Source organism: Acanthisitta chloris, unplaced genomic scaffold (assembly GCF_000695815.1).
Source record: "Acanthisitta chloris isolate BGI_N310 unplaced genomic scaffold, ASM69581v1 scaffold7036, whole genome shotgun sequence".
Taxonomy (NCBI): domain Eukaryota; kingdom Metazoa; phylum Chordata; class Aves; order Passeriformes; family Acanthisittidae; genus Acanthisitta; species Acanthisitta chloris.
In genome coordinates this window covers 50,534-66,680 of record NW_008677684.1, presented here as the reverse complement: position 1 = coordinate 66,680, position 16,147 = coordinate 50,534, and the positions used below count along the sequence as shown (strand labels likewise).

Below are 16,147 nucleotides of genomic sequence, written 5' to 3'. Positions count from 1 at the left end.
AGCTGTGGGGAAAACTACAAACTAGAGTATCTTAAATTGCTATACTGAAGATTGGGGTTTGGTTGTAATTTTTTTAATGCATGACGTTTAGCAGACAAGAGACAATTTGGGAGATAGGGGACGTAGAGAAAGGAAGAAAAATTCTAAAGCACAATGAAATTACATTCATGTTTATCCATCACAGTTTTTGTCAAGAAACTCCTGAAAGCACAAAAATTTAAGCTCTTTTACTCACTGCCCTAAAAGCACAGTCATACTGAACAATACAAATGCGCAGGTTATCCCTAATGTGCATTTACACTGGGATTGAAAGCTATGAAGGCTGCATTAAAAATACAAGCCTTAACTAGGAATTTCATATGACTAAAGTGGTCTTCATTAAAAGTCTACTTATCCAGATATTCCATAAGGACTCGAAAAAAAAATTATCTCAACTTCAACCAACCATTAGTCTGACCTTTTGTTTTAATTATTGAAAAATGTTCAGTAGTAACATTCCTCTTTCAGGGAGAAAATTAATATCATTTACTCCTGTTTTGGGCTGCTGTGAGTCATTTAGATGTCACTTAATGAGGCTGACTTATCCTGTGCTTCGCTGTTAGGAAAAAACTTGGCTTTTATTAGAATATACCTGAGCAGTGCAGCAGCTCAGACTCCAAGCCACACCATACAGGTCCACAGCTGCCACATAAGAGAAGTTTAACACCTGTATTTATAATTTCTGGTGAATACAACTGTTCCTTTTTCCTTTCTTTTTTTTTTTACATCTCTTAGAGACAGTATTTCAACTCTATGGCTGATTTTTTCTTAAATTTTTGTTTGCTTAAATAGAAGAACATTGTTTATGAAAAAGGCAATATATTTTTACAGACAGATTTATATCCTCCTGCAGGAACTGGTTAAGCAATTATATAGGTTGCTAGAATTTAACAATGCACTTTTTCCACTTAAAATTGTACTTTCATCTGCAGAAATCCTCCAGGAAACAGAAAGAATCTGGGAAAAATCACACATCTGTCCCCTTTTCAGTGAGGACTGATTTCATATTCCATTTCAAATTCAGTTTTTCAAAGAAAGCACATTATGTACTTACCTGAGTTCATAGAAATGCATGCCCAGACTTTTAAGTTAGCATCCTTGCCTATTTAAATAACACAGTTAGAAAACCTCTACAAAACAGAAAAGCAAGATGGGCCCTGGTATGGAAATATTTATAAAACAAGTACGTCTATATTTCTCCACTGCAAAAAAGTTGAAACATGATAAAACTGATATGATGGAGTTTAGACACCTGAAATTTCATTTCCCCAGTACAGAACCCCTTTAAAATAAATATGTGTGCCTGCTTGGTTCATTACATTAAGATTTGCATCTTGCTCTTAACATGACCTACCTGCAATTGCTCAGCATTTTAACTTGTTAATAACATTGTGCATCTCTTTTCAGTGTTTTTTTTTCTTATTGCAAAATCTGGAGAGTTTTAGTTTGGATTCCAGTACACACAAAACCAATCATGTAACCTAGTTTGGTCTGTGCCAAACACTGCTTTCCATACCACAAGTTGAGTTTGAAGTCTGAACCCTCAGTGTGTGTGCTAAGAGGCAGGAAAACAAAAGAGGTGCTTTGAATCAGGACTGAGCTCAGCAGAGGATGTGCCACAGGTGCCACAGGGCAATGCTCTTGTGTAATACATAGCAGCAAGCAATCTCATTTATGCTAGGAGGAGTAGCATTCCTTTCCTGTGAAAATACACTGGGTTGATAGGAAATGTTTTGCTGAAGAATCCCAACACGCAGGGATGATCTGAGTGCAGATCTGACTAGCCTGACATTACAGCTCTTGGATGGAGCAGAGCAGAACAGCATTGCCCCACTGCACAGCTGAGGATCAGGACCTTCACACGTTCAGCAATACACGAGTGCCTTGGGAATCTCCCTAAAATTGGCTCCGAAGCTTCCCCTGAGCTGGCGGAACACATCAACTCTTTAGCCAAAAACAGTAGACCTTTTCTGCCCACTGAGCCCTACATTTATACTGTACCAGATTTCCTAAAGTATTTATTGTCTTTCTTTGTAACTCTGTTCAGATGTGAAAAGACAGATGATTGTTTGGGGAAATGAAAATGAGCCAAAAGAAAACACTTATGGAGTTAAGAAAGCATTTGAATACCAAAAGGCTTTTATTTGTGTTTTCTTTTCTAATCCAAGGAAAAGACAAAGCAAAATGACCTGTCTCCTGAAAAACAGGTGTTCTTACCACTTGCCAGAGAACATCCTTCACTGAAAGTAATATCATCAATGGCAACAGTTTCATCTTGTCTCTGGGTTTCCACCATCCCCCAAAAGATAACCTGAAGAGATTAACAGCGAATCAATGAGAAATGGAATTTACCAGTGTCACAGACAAGAGGAAAAACCTTTCAATATATGCCAGTCTAGTCCATGGAGTTTCTATTGGAAGTATGAGAACTCAAATCACACACTTCACAATTTTGCAGGATTACCATCTTGGCCTTTTCACACATTTGTGGCTTGTCAGCACAGATACATAGCCTAATCATCTAACTCAAGACTGAGGTAACATTTAACAGGAATGATCTGAAAATTACAATAAAATGCCTTAAAATTCAAGCAAGGATCATGACAGTTAAGGAATACAAAGGATTTTTGTGTTTTATTCAGCCATTATTCCACCGGACATTGGAAATGTGAACAATTTCTGGCTTGTTTCAGAATTTATCAGAGTAATTTCCAAGTAATATGAAGGATTAAAAAATAAATCTAGGAGTAAACCCTTCCAGTACAACCTCAGATTGCTACACATACTCCCATATCAGGCAGAGGTAAGTCACTGACCAGTAACAAGACTGATAGTTGTGTTGAGTTAGGCACAGCTGTTTTGCCACAGACATTCTCAGTAAGGGCTGAGCAGGCAACTACAAAAATCCAAATCCTGCTGGATGCTTTAGCACAATATGCAAGTCACATAATGATGTTACTCATGCTTTATTGAAATGAGGTTGTGCTTTCATGCCTTCAGGACTGTATGCTAACCAACTCCACAGGAACTACTGTAGGAGGAAAGTCCTCTGATTTTCTTCTCTGCTCACCACTTTCCCTCCAGTATTATGCATAAGAGTGAGTGCACATCATCCACACTATTACAGCCCTAAGTTATATTTACTGTGCTAATGTTTTGTATAAATGCACATATAAAAACACTTAAATAGCCTAAGACACTTGCGTTGCTTTTCAGCAGCTTTGAGTAAAATCAAACCTTGTGAATGTGTTATGTGACAAAGGCTCAAAGCTACAATTAACAGTTAAGTGCAGTGTTTGTCACCCGAAGGATCCCTATAAAACAATATCTCAGTAAAAATACTGTTTCCTATATAAATGAAACCTTAAGTTTATCAGTACAGTTAGACTGAGGCTAAGGGAATACTGTATTGAAATTTAAGACTACAAGTATATCTATGGGTTGGTAGATAATTTATTACTCAATGAGCCTAATTGTTTTATTGAAGAGACATGCATAGTTTAAGCAGTATGGTGTTAGTTTTAACACCACCAAGAGATAAGAAAAAGAAGTATTTCTTAATCCCAACTATGACCATCCAAATGGCTTTTCTCTCATTTACCTCGTGATAATGTGGTAAATATAATTTCCATTTACAAAATTTTGAGTTCTGACCTATTGAAAAGACCCACAATTTATAAGCTATTTAGCAAGTGCCATTTACAGTAACCTCAATTTACTAACCTCATACTTTTCAGTGCTATTGATTGTGATGGTATTTTCTTTCCACTGATTTTGCAGTTCTCCTGAAACTTGCCAGATGTTTGTAACAGTATCTTCAGAGTGCTTTTGAAGCCCCACCATCAATGTTCCACTCATATGACTGATCCAATAATGAAATCTAATCTAGGACAAAAATTAGGTCTGATTATTTCAGGGAAGGAAATACTATGATAAACAATGTAATACAAGGACCATACATCAAAATACCTGGCAAACATGTTCTTCACCAGTTGGAAGGAAAACATTTGTCCTTAAAGTTGCAGAAGAGGATCCCATTTCAGAGGACAATGAGAGGAAATAAGCTATTAAAAGGAATTAAAAACAAAAAAAGAAATTTTAGAAACTTGGAAAAAATATATAACAGTTAAAGAAGTGGCAGGTGTGCAGGCATAAATTAAGAACTAAAAAGCCAACTAGGATTTTTCCCCCAGAAAATATTAATATCCCTTGCAGCCATTGTGTGCCAAGCTTTTTTTGTATTAAATATTGTCACAGTATTGCTCCATGCTCCTGCTAAAATTTTAAGTAGGGCTCTAAAATGTTTCATGTGCCAGTGGTTTGAACACTCAACTTACAAGTGCAAAATTTTGGGACAAAGTAAGAACTAACTCAGCAAACTGATCAAATACTTTAAACCACAGGTATCGAATAGATCACATATATCATGCCTAAGCATCAAACTACTGTAACTAGCAAAACAGATTTATTGTGACAGTTCAGGTATTTAAGGAGATGGTTGAAGATGGGAGAGGAAATTGTGGTGTTCTTATGGGCTCTGGTTTTTGGTTGCTCAGAAAACTGCCTTACTGCAGAGAGGAGGTTGTGGTATCCCTGTCCACACTCCCAATAAAACTGGTTGACTTCAGCATTTCAAAGCTATCATTAAAGATATCATTGTTTTTCCATTTACATAACAAGTCCTTGCTTCACTTGGAAGTGTAACAGCTCATCAAAAGTCAGTGAAATATGGTTGTTGTTATGCCTTTTTAACTGACTGTGTCTCTTCCTGACAGTATTGTTTCAAATGTTATAAAAGATGGAAGACAACCAACCTATTTTAGGATATGAAATATTATGAGTCAAAATTTTTCATTTCCTGAACATGAAGATTTCAGAGATGTTATATGAGTCAAAATTTTTCATTTCCTGAATGTGAAGATTTCAGAGATGTTCAAGGATGCAAGGGGAAAAATGAAGAAGAAAAGAAGGCTCAACCTACTACAGAAACCAAATATCAGAGGATATGTCAGTATCTAAATATTTAATTTCTTAAGCTAACCACCTTGACCTCAAATCCTCATGTGCAACTGGAAAGTCGCTGGTCGAGCACCGTAAGCCTGGCTCAATTCTGGAGCCAGCTGAGCAATCCCACACAGAAAAGCACTTTGCAGCCTTCTACCAGGGCCATGGTCATGCTTCCCCTTGGTTTTAGACCTTTCTTGACTGCTCAGGCAGCATTTTCAGAGCCTGCCAGCTGCAAGGATATTCATCCTACCCAAAACAGATGGCTTGGTGCCTCTGCAGAGCCCTGTCCCTAATTCCAATCTGTTCCATTCCATGTTTGCTTCCATAAAATTTTGATTTCTTTTCTTTTAGTTCCCTAAACATAAATGTACCTAAGCCTCAAAAACAAGGTTATGTTTTACCTGCCACAGGAATTTTAGGTTTTACACAGCTGAAGCAAGAACAGTAATTTTAAGAAATTCTTTGAATGGGTGAGTTTACATTAGAATTCTGCATAGACAATAGGTTTCATGTAGTAAAAAACCAGGTTGTGTTTGGTTTGGATTTTGGCATTTTTGAAAAGTGCTTGTCACTGGTCTGTTCAACAGCGTTTTCAGTGAGAAAAAAAGAACCATGAGAGACAGCTAAAAAACCATGTTCAGTTCTAGTAAATGATTACATAAATCTTCAAAGGAGTTATACCTACCAAGTGATCTTTGTTCTTCTGCTAATGTGTGTGTACTATCCTAATGGCAGGAATTCTTCCCTTTGACACTGCTGGGGAACAGACTCTGCTCAATTGTAAGCATACAATACTTTCTGGGTTTTAAGCAGGAATCAACATAAAACTGATTACATAAAACTGATTTCCCAGCAGTGGAAAACCTGACTAACTGCCATAAGGAGATAAATGTTTCCTGGGCAATTAGAACCAGAATTCAGAAAATGAAAGTACAGTTTAGGCATTCCCCAGGTAGAAAATAAAAGTAACCAAATGCATTTAAATCTCCTTAGCTATTCAGTTCACAGATCTGAGTACAAAACCTCTCAGAAAGCTGAATAGGTACAAGGAACAGAACTCTCTGTTACCTGAACAAAAAAATTCGATTAAAAGTGGCTGCCACACAATTCAGGCCTGGCAGATACAATGCTGACTGAGCACCAAAACCAAATGAATGTGAACATACACATCTCTGAATAGTTTGCTTTTTCTTCAACAAACACTTCAGGATGATGGTTCTCAATCTTTTGCTGACTTTGGCTGACTACATAAGTTAAATTTCTTTTAAGGTTTTGCACCATTTTCATATGCTGATTTCTAAAAATCAAAAGCAAGTTTTCCATGCATTCACCTTTAAACCACCAATTCATACTAATCATTATATGGTATTTCCACCTGTTGAGTGGCTTATGTACTGTGTAGGAGCTGCTGCTTCAGAACAGTACAGATTTCCACACTCCCAGATAATCACAGCTTGGGAATGAGGTGAAGAATCCAGGAAAAGATGAAAATGCATCTCAAAATTTCTAAACTTTGCAACCTTCAAGATGGAATTTATCATCTAATTTCTCCAAAACAGGTAAATATCACTCAGGTAGATAAACATGACTAATGTAACTGATTACTTGCTCCTCCATTATAACAAGAATTACTTTTTGGAATATTGTGGGGGTTTTTTGTCTTTTTTTTTTTTTTTCTTTTCTGGAATTCTGGGGTATTGTAACCTAAAAACCTGGCAAAAAGTGCTCAGAAAACAAGAAGTAGAATAGAATTGAACTATCAGGAAATTAGCAAAATTAAGCAAATAAAATAGAAAACTACATCATTTGTAAGAGTCCATAATTTCTTCAAAGAACATGAGGATTCTTACTGCTCTCATTCCCATTGTGGTCAGAGTATGGTGGTCCCATGTCAGATTGACCATTTCTTCTTATCCATCCATTCAATCCATGAACAGCTTTGCATAGATTGGTTTCAAAATCACACTTGTCACAGGAAGAACCTGAATAGAAGTAAATAAGCAAAAAATTAAAGCTCAGACACAGAAGTAAAAGAATATGTCTTCACCATCACTTGGTGTTTAGTTAGCACACAGAAACACTCTGAACTGGGTCCTGAAAAAAAAGGAGTCATCAAGCTTCCCCTTTACCAAACCAAATTCAAGCTAGTCCATATATATCATTATAATGTATGCCAATTTCTTCACAAATATTTCTATAGATAACAATTTGTAGGAAATTCTTCAAGCTAGCATAGTTTACATGCAGGGGCTGTTCTTAAAATACACTGCATCTATCAGGTAAGAAATATCAGTATATCCTCTGTTTGTCCAGGGTTCTTTGCATAGAAAAACAAAGACAACACCAGGAAGAAATCAGTTGTTAAAAAATACTTTTATATTCCAGTGCTGTTTATTTCATCATTTTGCAACATGCATTTTTTGGCAGCTTGGGGTGTAAGCCCATTCTCAGAAAACCTCTCAGGCCCTAACAACAGAAAGGGGAGACTCATCATCTGACATACTCCAAACATTGCCACTGCTCATCATCATTACTAAGCTGCTGTATTAAAGCAGAAACCACATTGTTCAAAGAGCTGAAACGAACCCTCAGAATGATAATGTCGCTCCATTTGCCTTTGCCTCATTTCTCCCAGTGCACATAGGAATGTGGTGGGGAAAGGCTACTTTTCTCCTTTCCACATCCCCCTGTGGGGCAGCACAGGTCAGAAAAGGGAGGCCAAACATGTCTTTCTGGCACAGGACCCAGTTTTGTGTGCCAGTTCAACCTGGGAATTTGGGGAGGGTATGTGTTCAGATAAATAAATGCCTACTGGGATGGAGGAACAGATGTTTGCTTCTGCACTGGTGTAAGACACCCCTTTATGCATCACATCCAGTCTGAATGAATATTGGATATGCCTGACAGGCTGGACAGCCCCACTCCCTGAACCACTTACTGTAGTGGTGGAAGGATTTAATTTTTTACAAAATGCCTGAGCAGATGCATCTGTAAAGAGCAAACTTATTGCAACTTCAGCCCAAGCAGAATGGCTAGTGCATGGGACTCTCTCTAGATCTCATATGCTGTGTGGAAACTTTCTGCTCCCCTGCCTTTCCTCTCACACAGCAGAAGAAGATGGGTTAAGATCCTTGATTCTAATTGGGATTCTGGTAAGATACGAGAGCTACAATCCCTTCAAGCTCCCTCTCAAACTGGGGCTCACTCCTGGTCTATGCTAATACTTTTGGTCTATTCTGTATTATCACAGTTCACTAATCATTTTAAATAAAGTTGCTACTGCAGCATTCATAGTCACACTACAATATTCAATTTCATGCCTTTCATACTCACATCAGTTTACTGCAAAAATTAATTACAAGGTGAGAAAGAGGAAAAAAATTAATCAGAGCATTTCAGACTCAAGTTAATGTGCAGATTGGCTTGTTTTTATTGCTGCTTTTTATTGCTGCTCTTATTCCTTAGTTGTTTGAGTGGCTGAAAAGCACACCAGTGGTTCAACACTGCTGAAGCATACCTGCTTCATGTTACATGATTTCACCAAATCACATTCAATATTTCCTCAGGAATTTTCTCATAACTGAAAAAACAATTGCAAATCAATATAAACAAAATAGGAAGAATATCATCTTTTTAAATAATAATAATAATAAAACAAAAATCCTTGATCCTTCATTGTTATTTTCCAAGGCAATATTCATTTTTGCAGAAAATATAACTTGAAAGCAAACCAATGTAAATCTGCTGGAAGAGACAATTATGATGATAAAGTCACTGCTTAAAGAGGAAAAGTCCAGAAGGAAGAAATGTGTGGGATGTTCTAGATAATTTTTTAAGAATTTCCTGCAAACAAAACAAATATTTAAAATAAACTCTAAGGAAATATTCCAAGTTTTGCAGAAAGAGACTACAATCTAAGGTTGTATTTCAAGTGTGCACATGTATAAAATCTCTGTTTGAGATATTCTAGGATCAAAATATTTTTAAGAGTAGTTAGTAATCACTCATTTCCTGGTCAATATTTTGCAATGTGAAGACCAAATTAACAGTAAAAAAACATAAACTGAAATTCCAACTTCTCTTTATTTTCTCTGCAGAAAATTCCTTATATTTGATTAGAGCCTATAGAAAAGAGCAGGAACCTGTCATCAGCGTGAGATCAGGAGCTAAAACCTCAGCAGAAAATGACTTTGCAATAATCTCAAATCAGAAGTAAGAGTGGCACAGGACGAATCTTCACCTTGACACCCTAATCTGTGTCTTTATGATGACAGCTGACTGATCTCCTGGAGTGACCCAGGGCAGTCCCAGGATCCACAGCCTGTCACTCAGAGCCAAGTTCTACACCTCTTGCTCATCCATACTTAAAACACAACATGATTTGGGATTTAGGTCTCACAGAGCCCATAGGCTCTAAACTAGTCTTTGGAGCAAACTTAAATTTCTCTTCCTTCAGAGTTTGCTATAGCTGTATGCTCTCAACAAACAAGGGTAAGAAGCCTCCAGAAAAGAGATGGAAGAATGCATCTCCTCCTCCATACTCTGCAATCATGATAGCAATTGCAGCCTGGAATAAATGCCCTTTCTAGGGAAACCATACACAATTTCAAGGCTATGCAGTGAAATGTAGCATAACCATCTCCTGTGCAAGTGAACAAAAAAATTACTAACCTGAGACATGCTAGTCACATGTCAGGGAATTCAACAGGACTTTCCAGCCTTAACCATTTAATACACTTTTGTACAGCACAATAAACTTAAAAAATGTACTGATAACCACTACAGTCTCAACAGTTGTCTTATTAGCAGAGGAGTATGTATCAAGTATCCTAGAATTGATTCCAAACTCCTAATCCAAACAGACCTTTGTGTCCTGTTTGGATAAAACAGTTCTGTTGGAAGAAAACAACATGTACATGGGCACATAATTGCAATTTGAAGAATCTGGATTTAAGTTACTGCTCTTTCTCACATATTTCATCTGAATTCAGTGATCGCTAACATGGTCTAATTAACATTTTCCACAACTCACAGAAAGACACATGCTCATGTAAGGACAATCTATTTTATATTTTAAAGTGAAATCTTAAAATCACAACAAATATGGTAGCTTTTTTTGTTGCACAGTAGTGCATAGAAGAACTTAGATAAACCTTTAGTTAGAATAATTATCTTTTATAAATCCCAGTTCTTCTTTAGGCTCCAGTACAAAAGTCCTCAAGGAGAAGGACTATCACATACATCATTTGAAACCATTTGCAGTATTGTTTTGAAGCACAGTGTTCTGAAAATAGTAGAATTCGGATGCAAATTTACTCAGACACTAGCAGTAAAAATCTTGGTGCTTAGATCCATGCCTTAAGGGAAACAGCAGCAACTGTGTTTGTAGCCTCTGGATGTGACAAAGACTAAACAAGGATAATCAGTTCATGACTTCAAGAAAATTGTCACCCTTTTCTCAGTTATTTTTTTCAATTTGTTGCTTATACCTTGGTCTAGGTATTTTGGATTAAACCTGAATTCTATCTCAATTTTAATGCTAATTAAGGAAAAAAGTATTATTTGCTGAATCTCCATTGAATTTGTGTGGATGAGGAGACATTTGCTTTGCTACATAATATCCCTATGAAGATTTCTGAGAGACTTGCACTTTACAGATGTTGAAAATTAAGCAGGAAAACTTAAACTGAAGCTGGAAGAAACTTTCTTAAAAAATCAAATTAAGAAGAGAGTGAAAAAACAACCAAGACAAAACCCAAAATCAATTCCCAAACATTTGTGTAACATGAAAATATCCCCCTTGATTCTCTCTGCTGGCATGTTCAGCTGTCACACTGCACAGCACTGAAGCTGAATCCACTGAGCCTCACCTTGTTTCTCAGCACTGCTGGCTCCACACTGCTTGGGGGAAATGCACAGCTCTCCAGCTGGGGCAGAGGAGCCATGGCCACGCTGACATCCATCCCCTGGAGATGACTGAGTATCTACCAGAGCAAAGAAATATAACACACAAAAGTATATGAGTCTGCTCATGGGCTATATTACTTATCCAGGTTTTCAACTGGAAAATATTTACTTTAACTGACTAATAATGGTCATGAAGGGTCTTTGACCAAGCTGTGTTTGCACACATATCTCTGAAAGATGTTTTTAGAACCTCACTTTCCTAATCTACAGCTTAAGGGAAATATGGCTTCTGTGAAGTGGTGAATTTCAACCTGGTGTGTCTTGGGATAATAATTAACTGAATTATAATATTGTTTTATGACTAAAAAGGTTTTGGCACATGCTATACAAGTAACTGTATATCATTAACTTACTGATTGGATTTATTGCCCAATGGTTTGAAAATAGGTAAGAAAATAACAGGAAAACAGAGTAGAATTACTAAATGACCAACATTCATGAAGATGTCTCTTTGTTCAGAAGGAGTTGGCAAATACTTACAACACTTATGAAGAGTTTGTGCATCAAATGTAGAAAGCAATTTAGAAATACAAAGTTGATTATCCATCAAAGGGATTGTAAATCAACACACTGACTTTTGTCTCTTGTACTGATGGAGTCCTTTAATAGAAGTAGTAATATGTTTAGTGATATGTTTCACGACGTTTCTGTGTCCCACCAAAACACACTGGTTCTAGCAATGCTTTTACACACATGACTCAAGGATCTTCAAACTGAGGAGGGGGAGGGGGAGAGGTTCAGACAGCCTTGTGAGAAAAGATTGAATCAACCTGTTCCATTCAGCCAAGCATCACATGGAAACAGAGAAAGTATTTTAATGAAATTCCTTAAGCACCTTAGATGCCCCAAACCCAGGGGATGGAGAGATAGGAGGAAGAGATGATTGCAAAAGTTAAAGGACAGTATCAGCCCAAGGCAATGGTGGTGAGAACTAGACAAAATTAGGCTGACAATTATGTAAGCCTGGCACTGCTTTAATAGGAATAGTGGGATGAAAAAATTCTGCTTTATGACAGAATTGTATTACTTTACTAAAAGGATCACACAGTTTCACAAGTGGCAGCTTGTAACAAGGAACTGATGCCAGCAGCTCTGGAGATTTCTTCATCCTCAAATTCCTGAAGTCAAGCAAAGGGAATGCCCATTCTGCTGAGCATAACTCCAATTTGCCTGTGAGCTTTGGTGAGCAGAATTAAGGCAAGCTGTACCTCTGTAACTAAAGTATGTTGATTGGAAAGCTGCAGTACCTGCACAGAGAAACAGGCAGCTCTGCCTGGAAGCAAATCAATCATTGCAGATCCACATTTTCATAATGTAAGAAATCTCTTGTCAGGGTACAAAGACTACGACTCCACCACCACCTGAAGGCGAGCAGTGAAAGGTCTGATGCAACTTCCAATTATCTCCAACACCAGAGGCAGGCACAAGTTTATTGTAATAAAGGTTTCAGTTCTGCCTAGAGAGCATTTTCCAGCTCATTTGGTTCAACTCCACCCTTTTCATCACTATTTCTGTGGACATCATTTTATCTGCTTTGTTTTAATGCTCTGTCCTCAGGCCATAGAGCTGTTTGGAAAACTTCCTGATGAAAAGTAGAGACATGAATAAATTAATTGAGTTCATTGATATATATACTCCTCAAGAATGTATATTGATGAGTTGTTGCTTCCATTCTGTAAGTAGAGCTTAGATTAGAATCTTATATATAAAGAAATCCCAAAAACCCCACAAAACCAATAATCTATGCTATATAATGTTACATTATTACATGTGTAAAGGCATAAATGTTTGTGCTATTCAGCTGCTTTCTTTTCCAATTCCTTTTCTCCAATATAAAGTATTTTATTTTATTTCTTATTTTCCTTTGTAGCTTCTAAATCTCCTCCTCATACTGGTGTACTTCAGAATGACAGGATTTCCTCATCTTTCAGCTTTCTCCCATTTTATTAAAATTCCTAGGCATAGGTCTAAACTGCTGTACTGATCTGCCTGTAGTGTAAATCTGTATAAACCTTCCCTGAGTCAAAGGGTAATTTTTACAGAATCTGGTGTTCATTTCCATTTTAATATGCTCTAAACCATAAATAAGAAGCAAATTTGCATAACTCAAGCAAGTCATAATCCCCATACAATCTGTTATGAGTGTAAATAAATGAAAAATGCATCAAATATTCAGGAAATATTTAGGGTGTTATTCAAGGATTATTAGTCAACAAGGAATAAAAAAGATATTTCAGTGAAGATCTAACAGAAAATGCAAAACCAAGAAAAGGTCTCGATTTAATTTGCAAGTGTGTGGCTATGTATACGTAGAGAGTTTCTCAACAAATGCAATAATTCAGCCCTCTTGGCAACTAATAATAATAACACCACATTTTTTCATAGCTCTGAGAATCACATAAAATGGGACAAAAAGATGGCTCAGAAGCAAAGGACTTTTAGGAAAAGTCAAAAGGACAAACACTTCAGTACTGAACTGAAAACATCCTAAAAGCCAAAAAAAAAAAAAAACAAAAAAGAAGGTGCAAAGAGAGAATGAAGAGTACAAACTGGTAAAAACATGAAGAATGTCAGAAAAGCACTAATGGAAAAAAAAAAAAAAAACAAAAAAGAAGGTGCAAAGAGAGAATGAAGAGTACAAACTGGTAAAAACATGAAGAATGTCAGAAAAGCACTAATCAAAGGGAAAATGCAGAGAAACTAAAGACTGAAAGCAAAGCAAGCAGAGCCAGGCACTATGTCTGCTTTCAACATTACTTTAGCAAGCACACAGGTTTAGAAAAGGAAAAAAAGCCCAAAACAAACCAAAGCCAGTTAAAATAAAAAACTGCTTGAATTTACGTAAAAGCTGGATTTATCTGGCTTAGCCTAATCAATGTCATTTAAGGGAAGACAAAACATATTTCCTGCAAGTAAAAAAAGATTGTCCACTCAGACTTCAACTTGTTTGCACAAATCTGTTGAAAAAGTTGTAGATATTCAATCTAGGATTTTTAAAAGAGAAGCCTTCAAAAGAGATCCAAAGAGGCTCTGAAACAGTGCCAGAAAAGTTTTGCATTTTTAAATCCATTTTTCTTGTGAACAGAAAGTTATTTGCTTAGCAGAAAATGGATTGCATTAAGTAATTATCCATTAAGTTTTTGTAGCACCAGTTATTATCAACAATGACATAGAGGAAAGAACTAAAAAACTGGGATATGAGCTTCACCATCTGAAAACAGTGTTTGAATTTTGCTGTGACTACTAACTTATTTTCAGGGCAACATCTTATAGGGTAGAAAACAGTCACCCTTTCAGAGAAATCAAAATTGAATTAAATTGAATATAATTATTTCATGGCAAATTATAATTTTTTTAATATGATGAGACTAGGGACAAGTCCTGTGCCAGTGTGTATATCCTTAACATTATCTCATTTTCTCCTCATATGTAATTTTAGTAAACATCATTAATTTTAACAGAGTTCTCCAAATTCATTTATGCAAAAACAATTATAGATAATCATTAATAAATTCAACAAAATTTCATTTGGAAATAATTGACAAATATTCAGCCAGGATTCATTTTGAGAGTCCCTTTCCAAAAATATACTATTCATATTATCGTATGACCACTCTAGTTTTCAATGGTCAAATTAGAACTGAAAGATATCTGCACAGTACAAGAAAGTCAAGCAATCACAGTTACCCCAAATTGATCCATGTTTAACAAGAATTGACAGAATTCTTAATTTTGGATGTGAAAGGCAATAATTGCATAGCATCTGCCTCCAGTTAAGTGGCACAAATTCAATAGTTAAAAGAGGACTAAGATATGAATACATTTGATTAAAAAGGATTCTGGGTAAGTGTTCTTAGCACTCATCTCCATTTGCTAAAAGAAAATAGTAAAATCAATAGAGAGGTTAAAGCCCAACTTGGTGCATTGACCAGTGCACAGCATGAACACAGCAGCTGCAACTAGTGAAGAAAAAGGTCCATATTATTCAGGAAAGGTGTGATGAACTAGATAGAATGAGGCCAAAGTCCTAGATCATTACAGACTCATAATAAATTGCACTTCAAGAAAAAAACTGGTAGCATAATTCCTGTCTTTGTAATGACAGACCATATCACATTCAAGAGGAGATTGCAGGTGCTGAAAAAGAGAAAAAAAAGAAAATAATCAATGAGAAAGACAAAAGATTTATCTAATCCCTATGTGTACCATGTGCTACAATTTGTACCTGCTCTTAGAGCTTGGAGTTAAAAATACTTCAATTCTGAACTGTCAAGAGCTCAGTACAACTGACTTTCCTTCTCTTATCCCCCAAGTGAGCAGGGGGAAAAAAATACCAGAAGTGCTTCTGCTCCACAAAGCAATATCCTATTAGAAGGCAAAATTAATAACTGTCATCAGGTACCTGATCAGACAGAAACACCTACCTCCTATCCACTATGTGCTTCTTCAGAGAAATTGGAGCAAGAATGGAATAAAGATTTTCTCAGCATCTACTTCCCAGACCAAATACTTGCAACAGATCCCAGCACATACTGCTCCCACACATTCTTGTCCAAGTAAATTGGAAAGCCTTTATTCCATCACATCATTCTACCAAGCATTTTGGTTCTGTTCTCTCCTATAAAGAGCTTCCTGGTCCCTGTAACTAATTTATCAGGTAGCCCTGTCTCACAGCAGTGAACCCCATGGGGCAGAGGACCTACTGCAGTGTGTGGTATGAACTATTACATCATACATCTAAATGCATTGCACAAGGTGTTTAACTCTAGCTGCAGACTGGTCCCATGGAAGAAACACCCATCAGTGGTCGAGGTGTATTAGATGTGTTCCCAAAGCTCATCCTCTGCTCTGGTCTCATGCCAAGGTGTCCATTTCACACTCTGTGGCTGCTCTGCTTTGGGTCACACTGTGTGCAGGTATTGTTGGAACATTCCTTTCAATAATGCACTGCTCTTTGGTACCAAAATGCTAATATGCTTAGCATGTTTAACGACTCCTGGAACAAGAGCTGGCCTTACCTTCACCCTTAAGGAATATAAATAGATCTAGCTTTCTTCAGAGTTTGGAAAGAAAAGTACATGATAAAAAATAGACCTGAACCAGATTAGGGTTATAGTCATCTGAACTCATCTAC

The 16,147-nt window shown here is 36.7% G+C and overlaps 1 protein-coding gene across 1 annotated transcript in view; it reads right to left on the bottom strand.

Moving 5' to 3' along the window:
* The window catches only part of MALRD1 (MAM and LDL receptor class A domain containing 1), a gene marked incomplete at its 3' end in the record, with an annotated part of 76,459 nt that extends 64,338 nt beyond the window's left edge, over positions 1-12,121 (bottom strand). The window contains exons 1-6 of the mRNA XM_009076609.1: positions 12,046-12,121; positions 10,917-11,030; positions 6,897-7,028; positions 4,009-4,103; positions 3,763-3,924; positions 2,257-2,350 (exon numbers count right to left, since the gene is read on the bottom strand). Coding sequence (XP_009074857.1) covers positions 2,257-2,350; positions 3,763-3,924; positions 4,009-4,103; positions 6,897-7,028; positions 10,917-11,030; positions 12,046-12,121 — 673 coding nt within the window. The remainder of the gene's footprint in view (positions 1-2,256; positions 2,351-3,762; positions 3,925-4,008; positions 4,104-6,896; positions 7,029-10,916; positions 11,031-12,045) is intronic.
* Between the last annotated feature and the right edge of the window lie 4,026 nt (positions 12,122-16,147).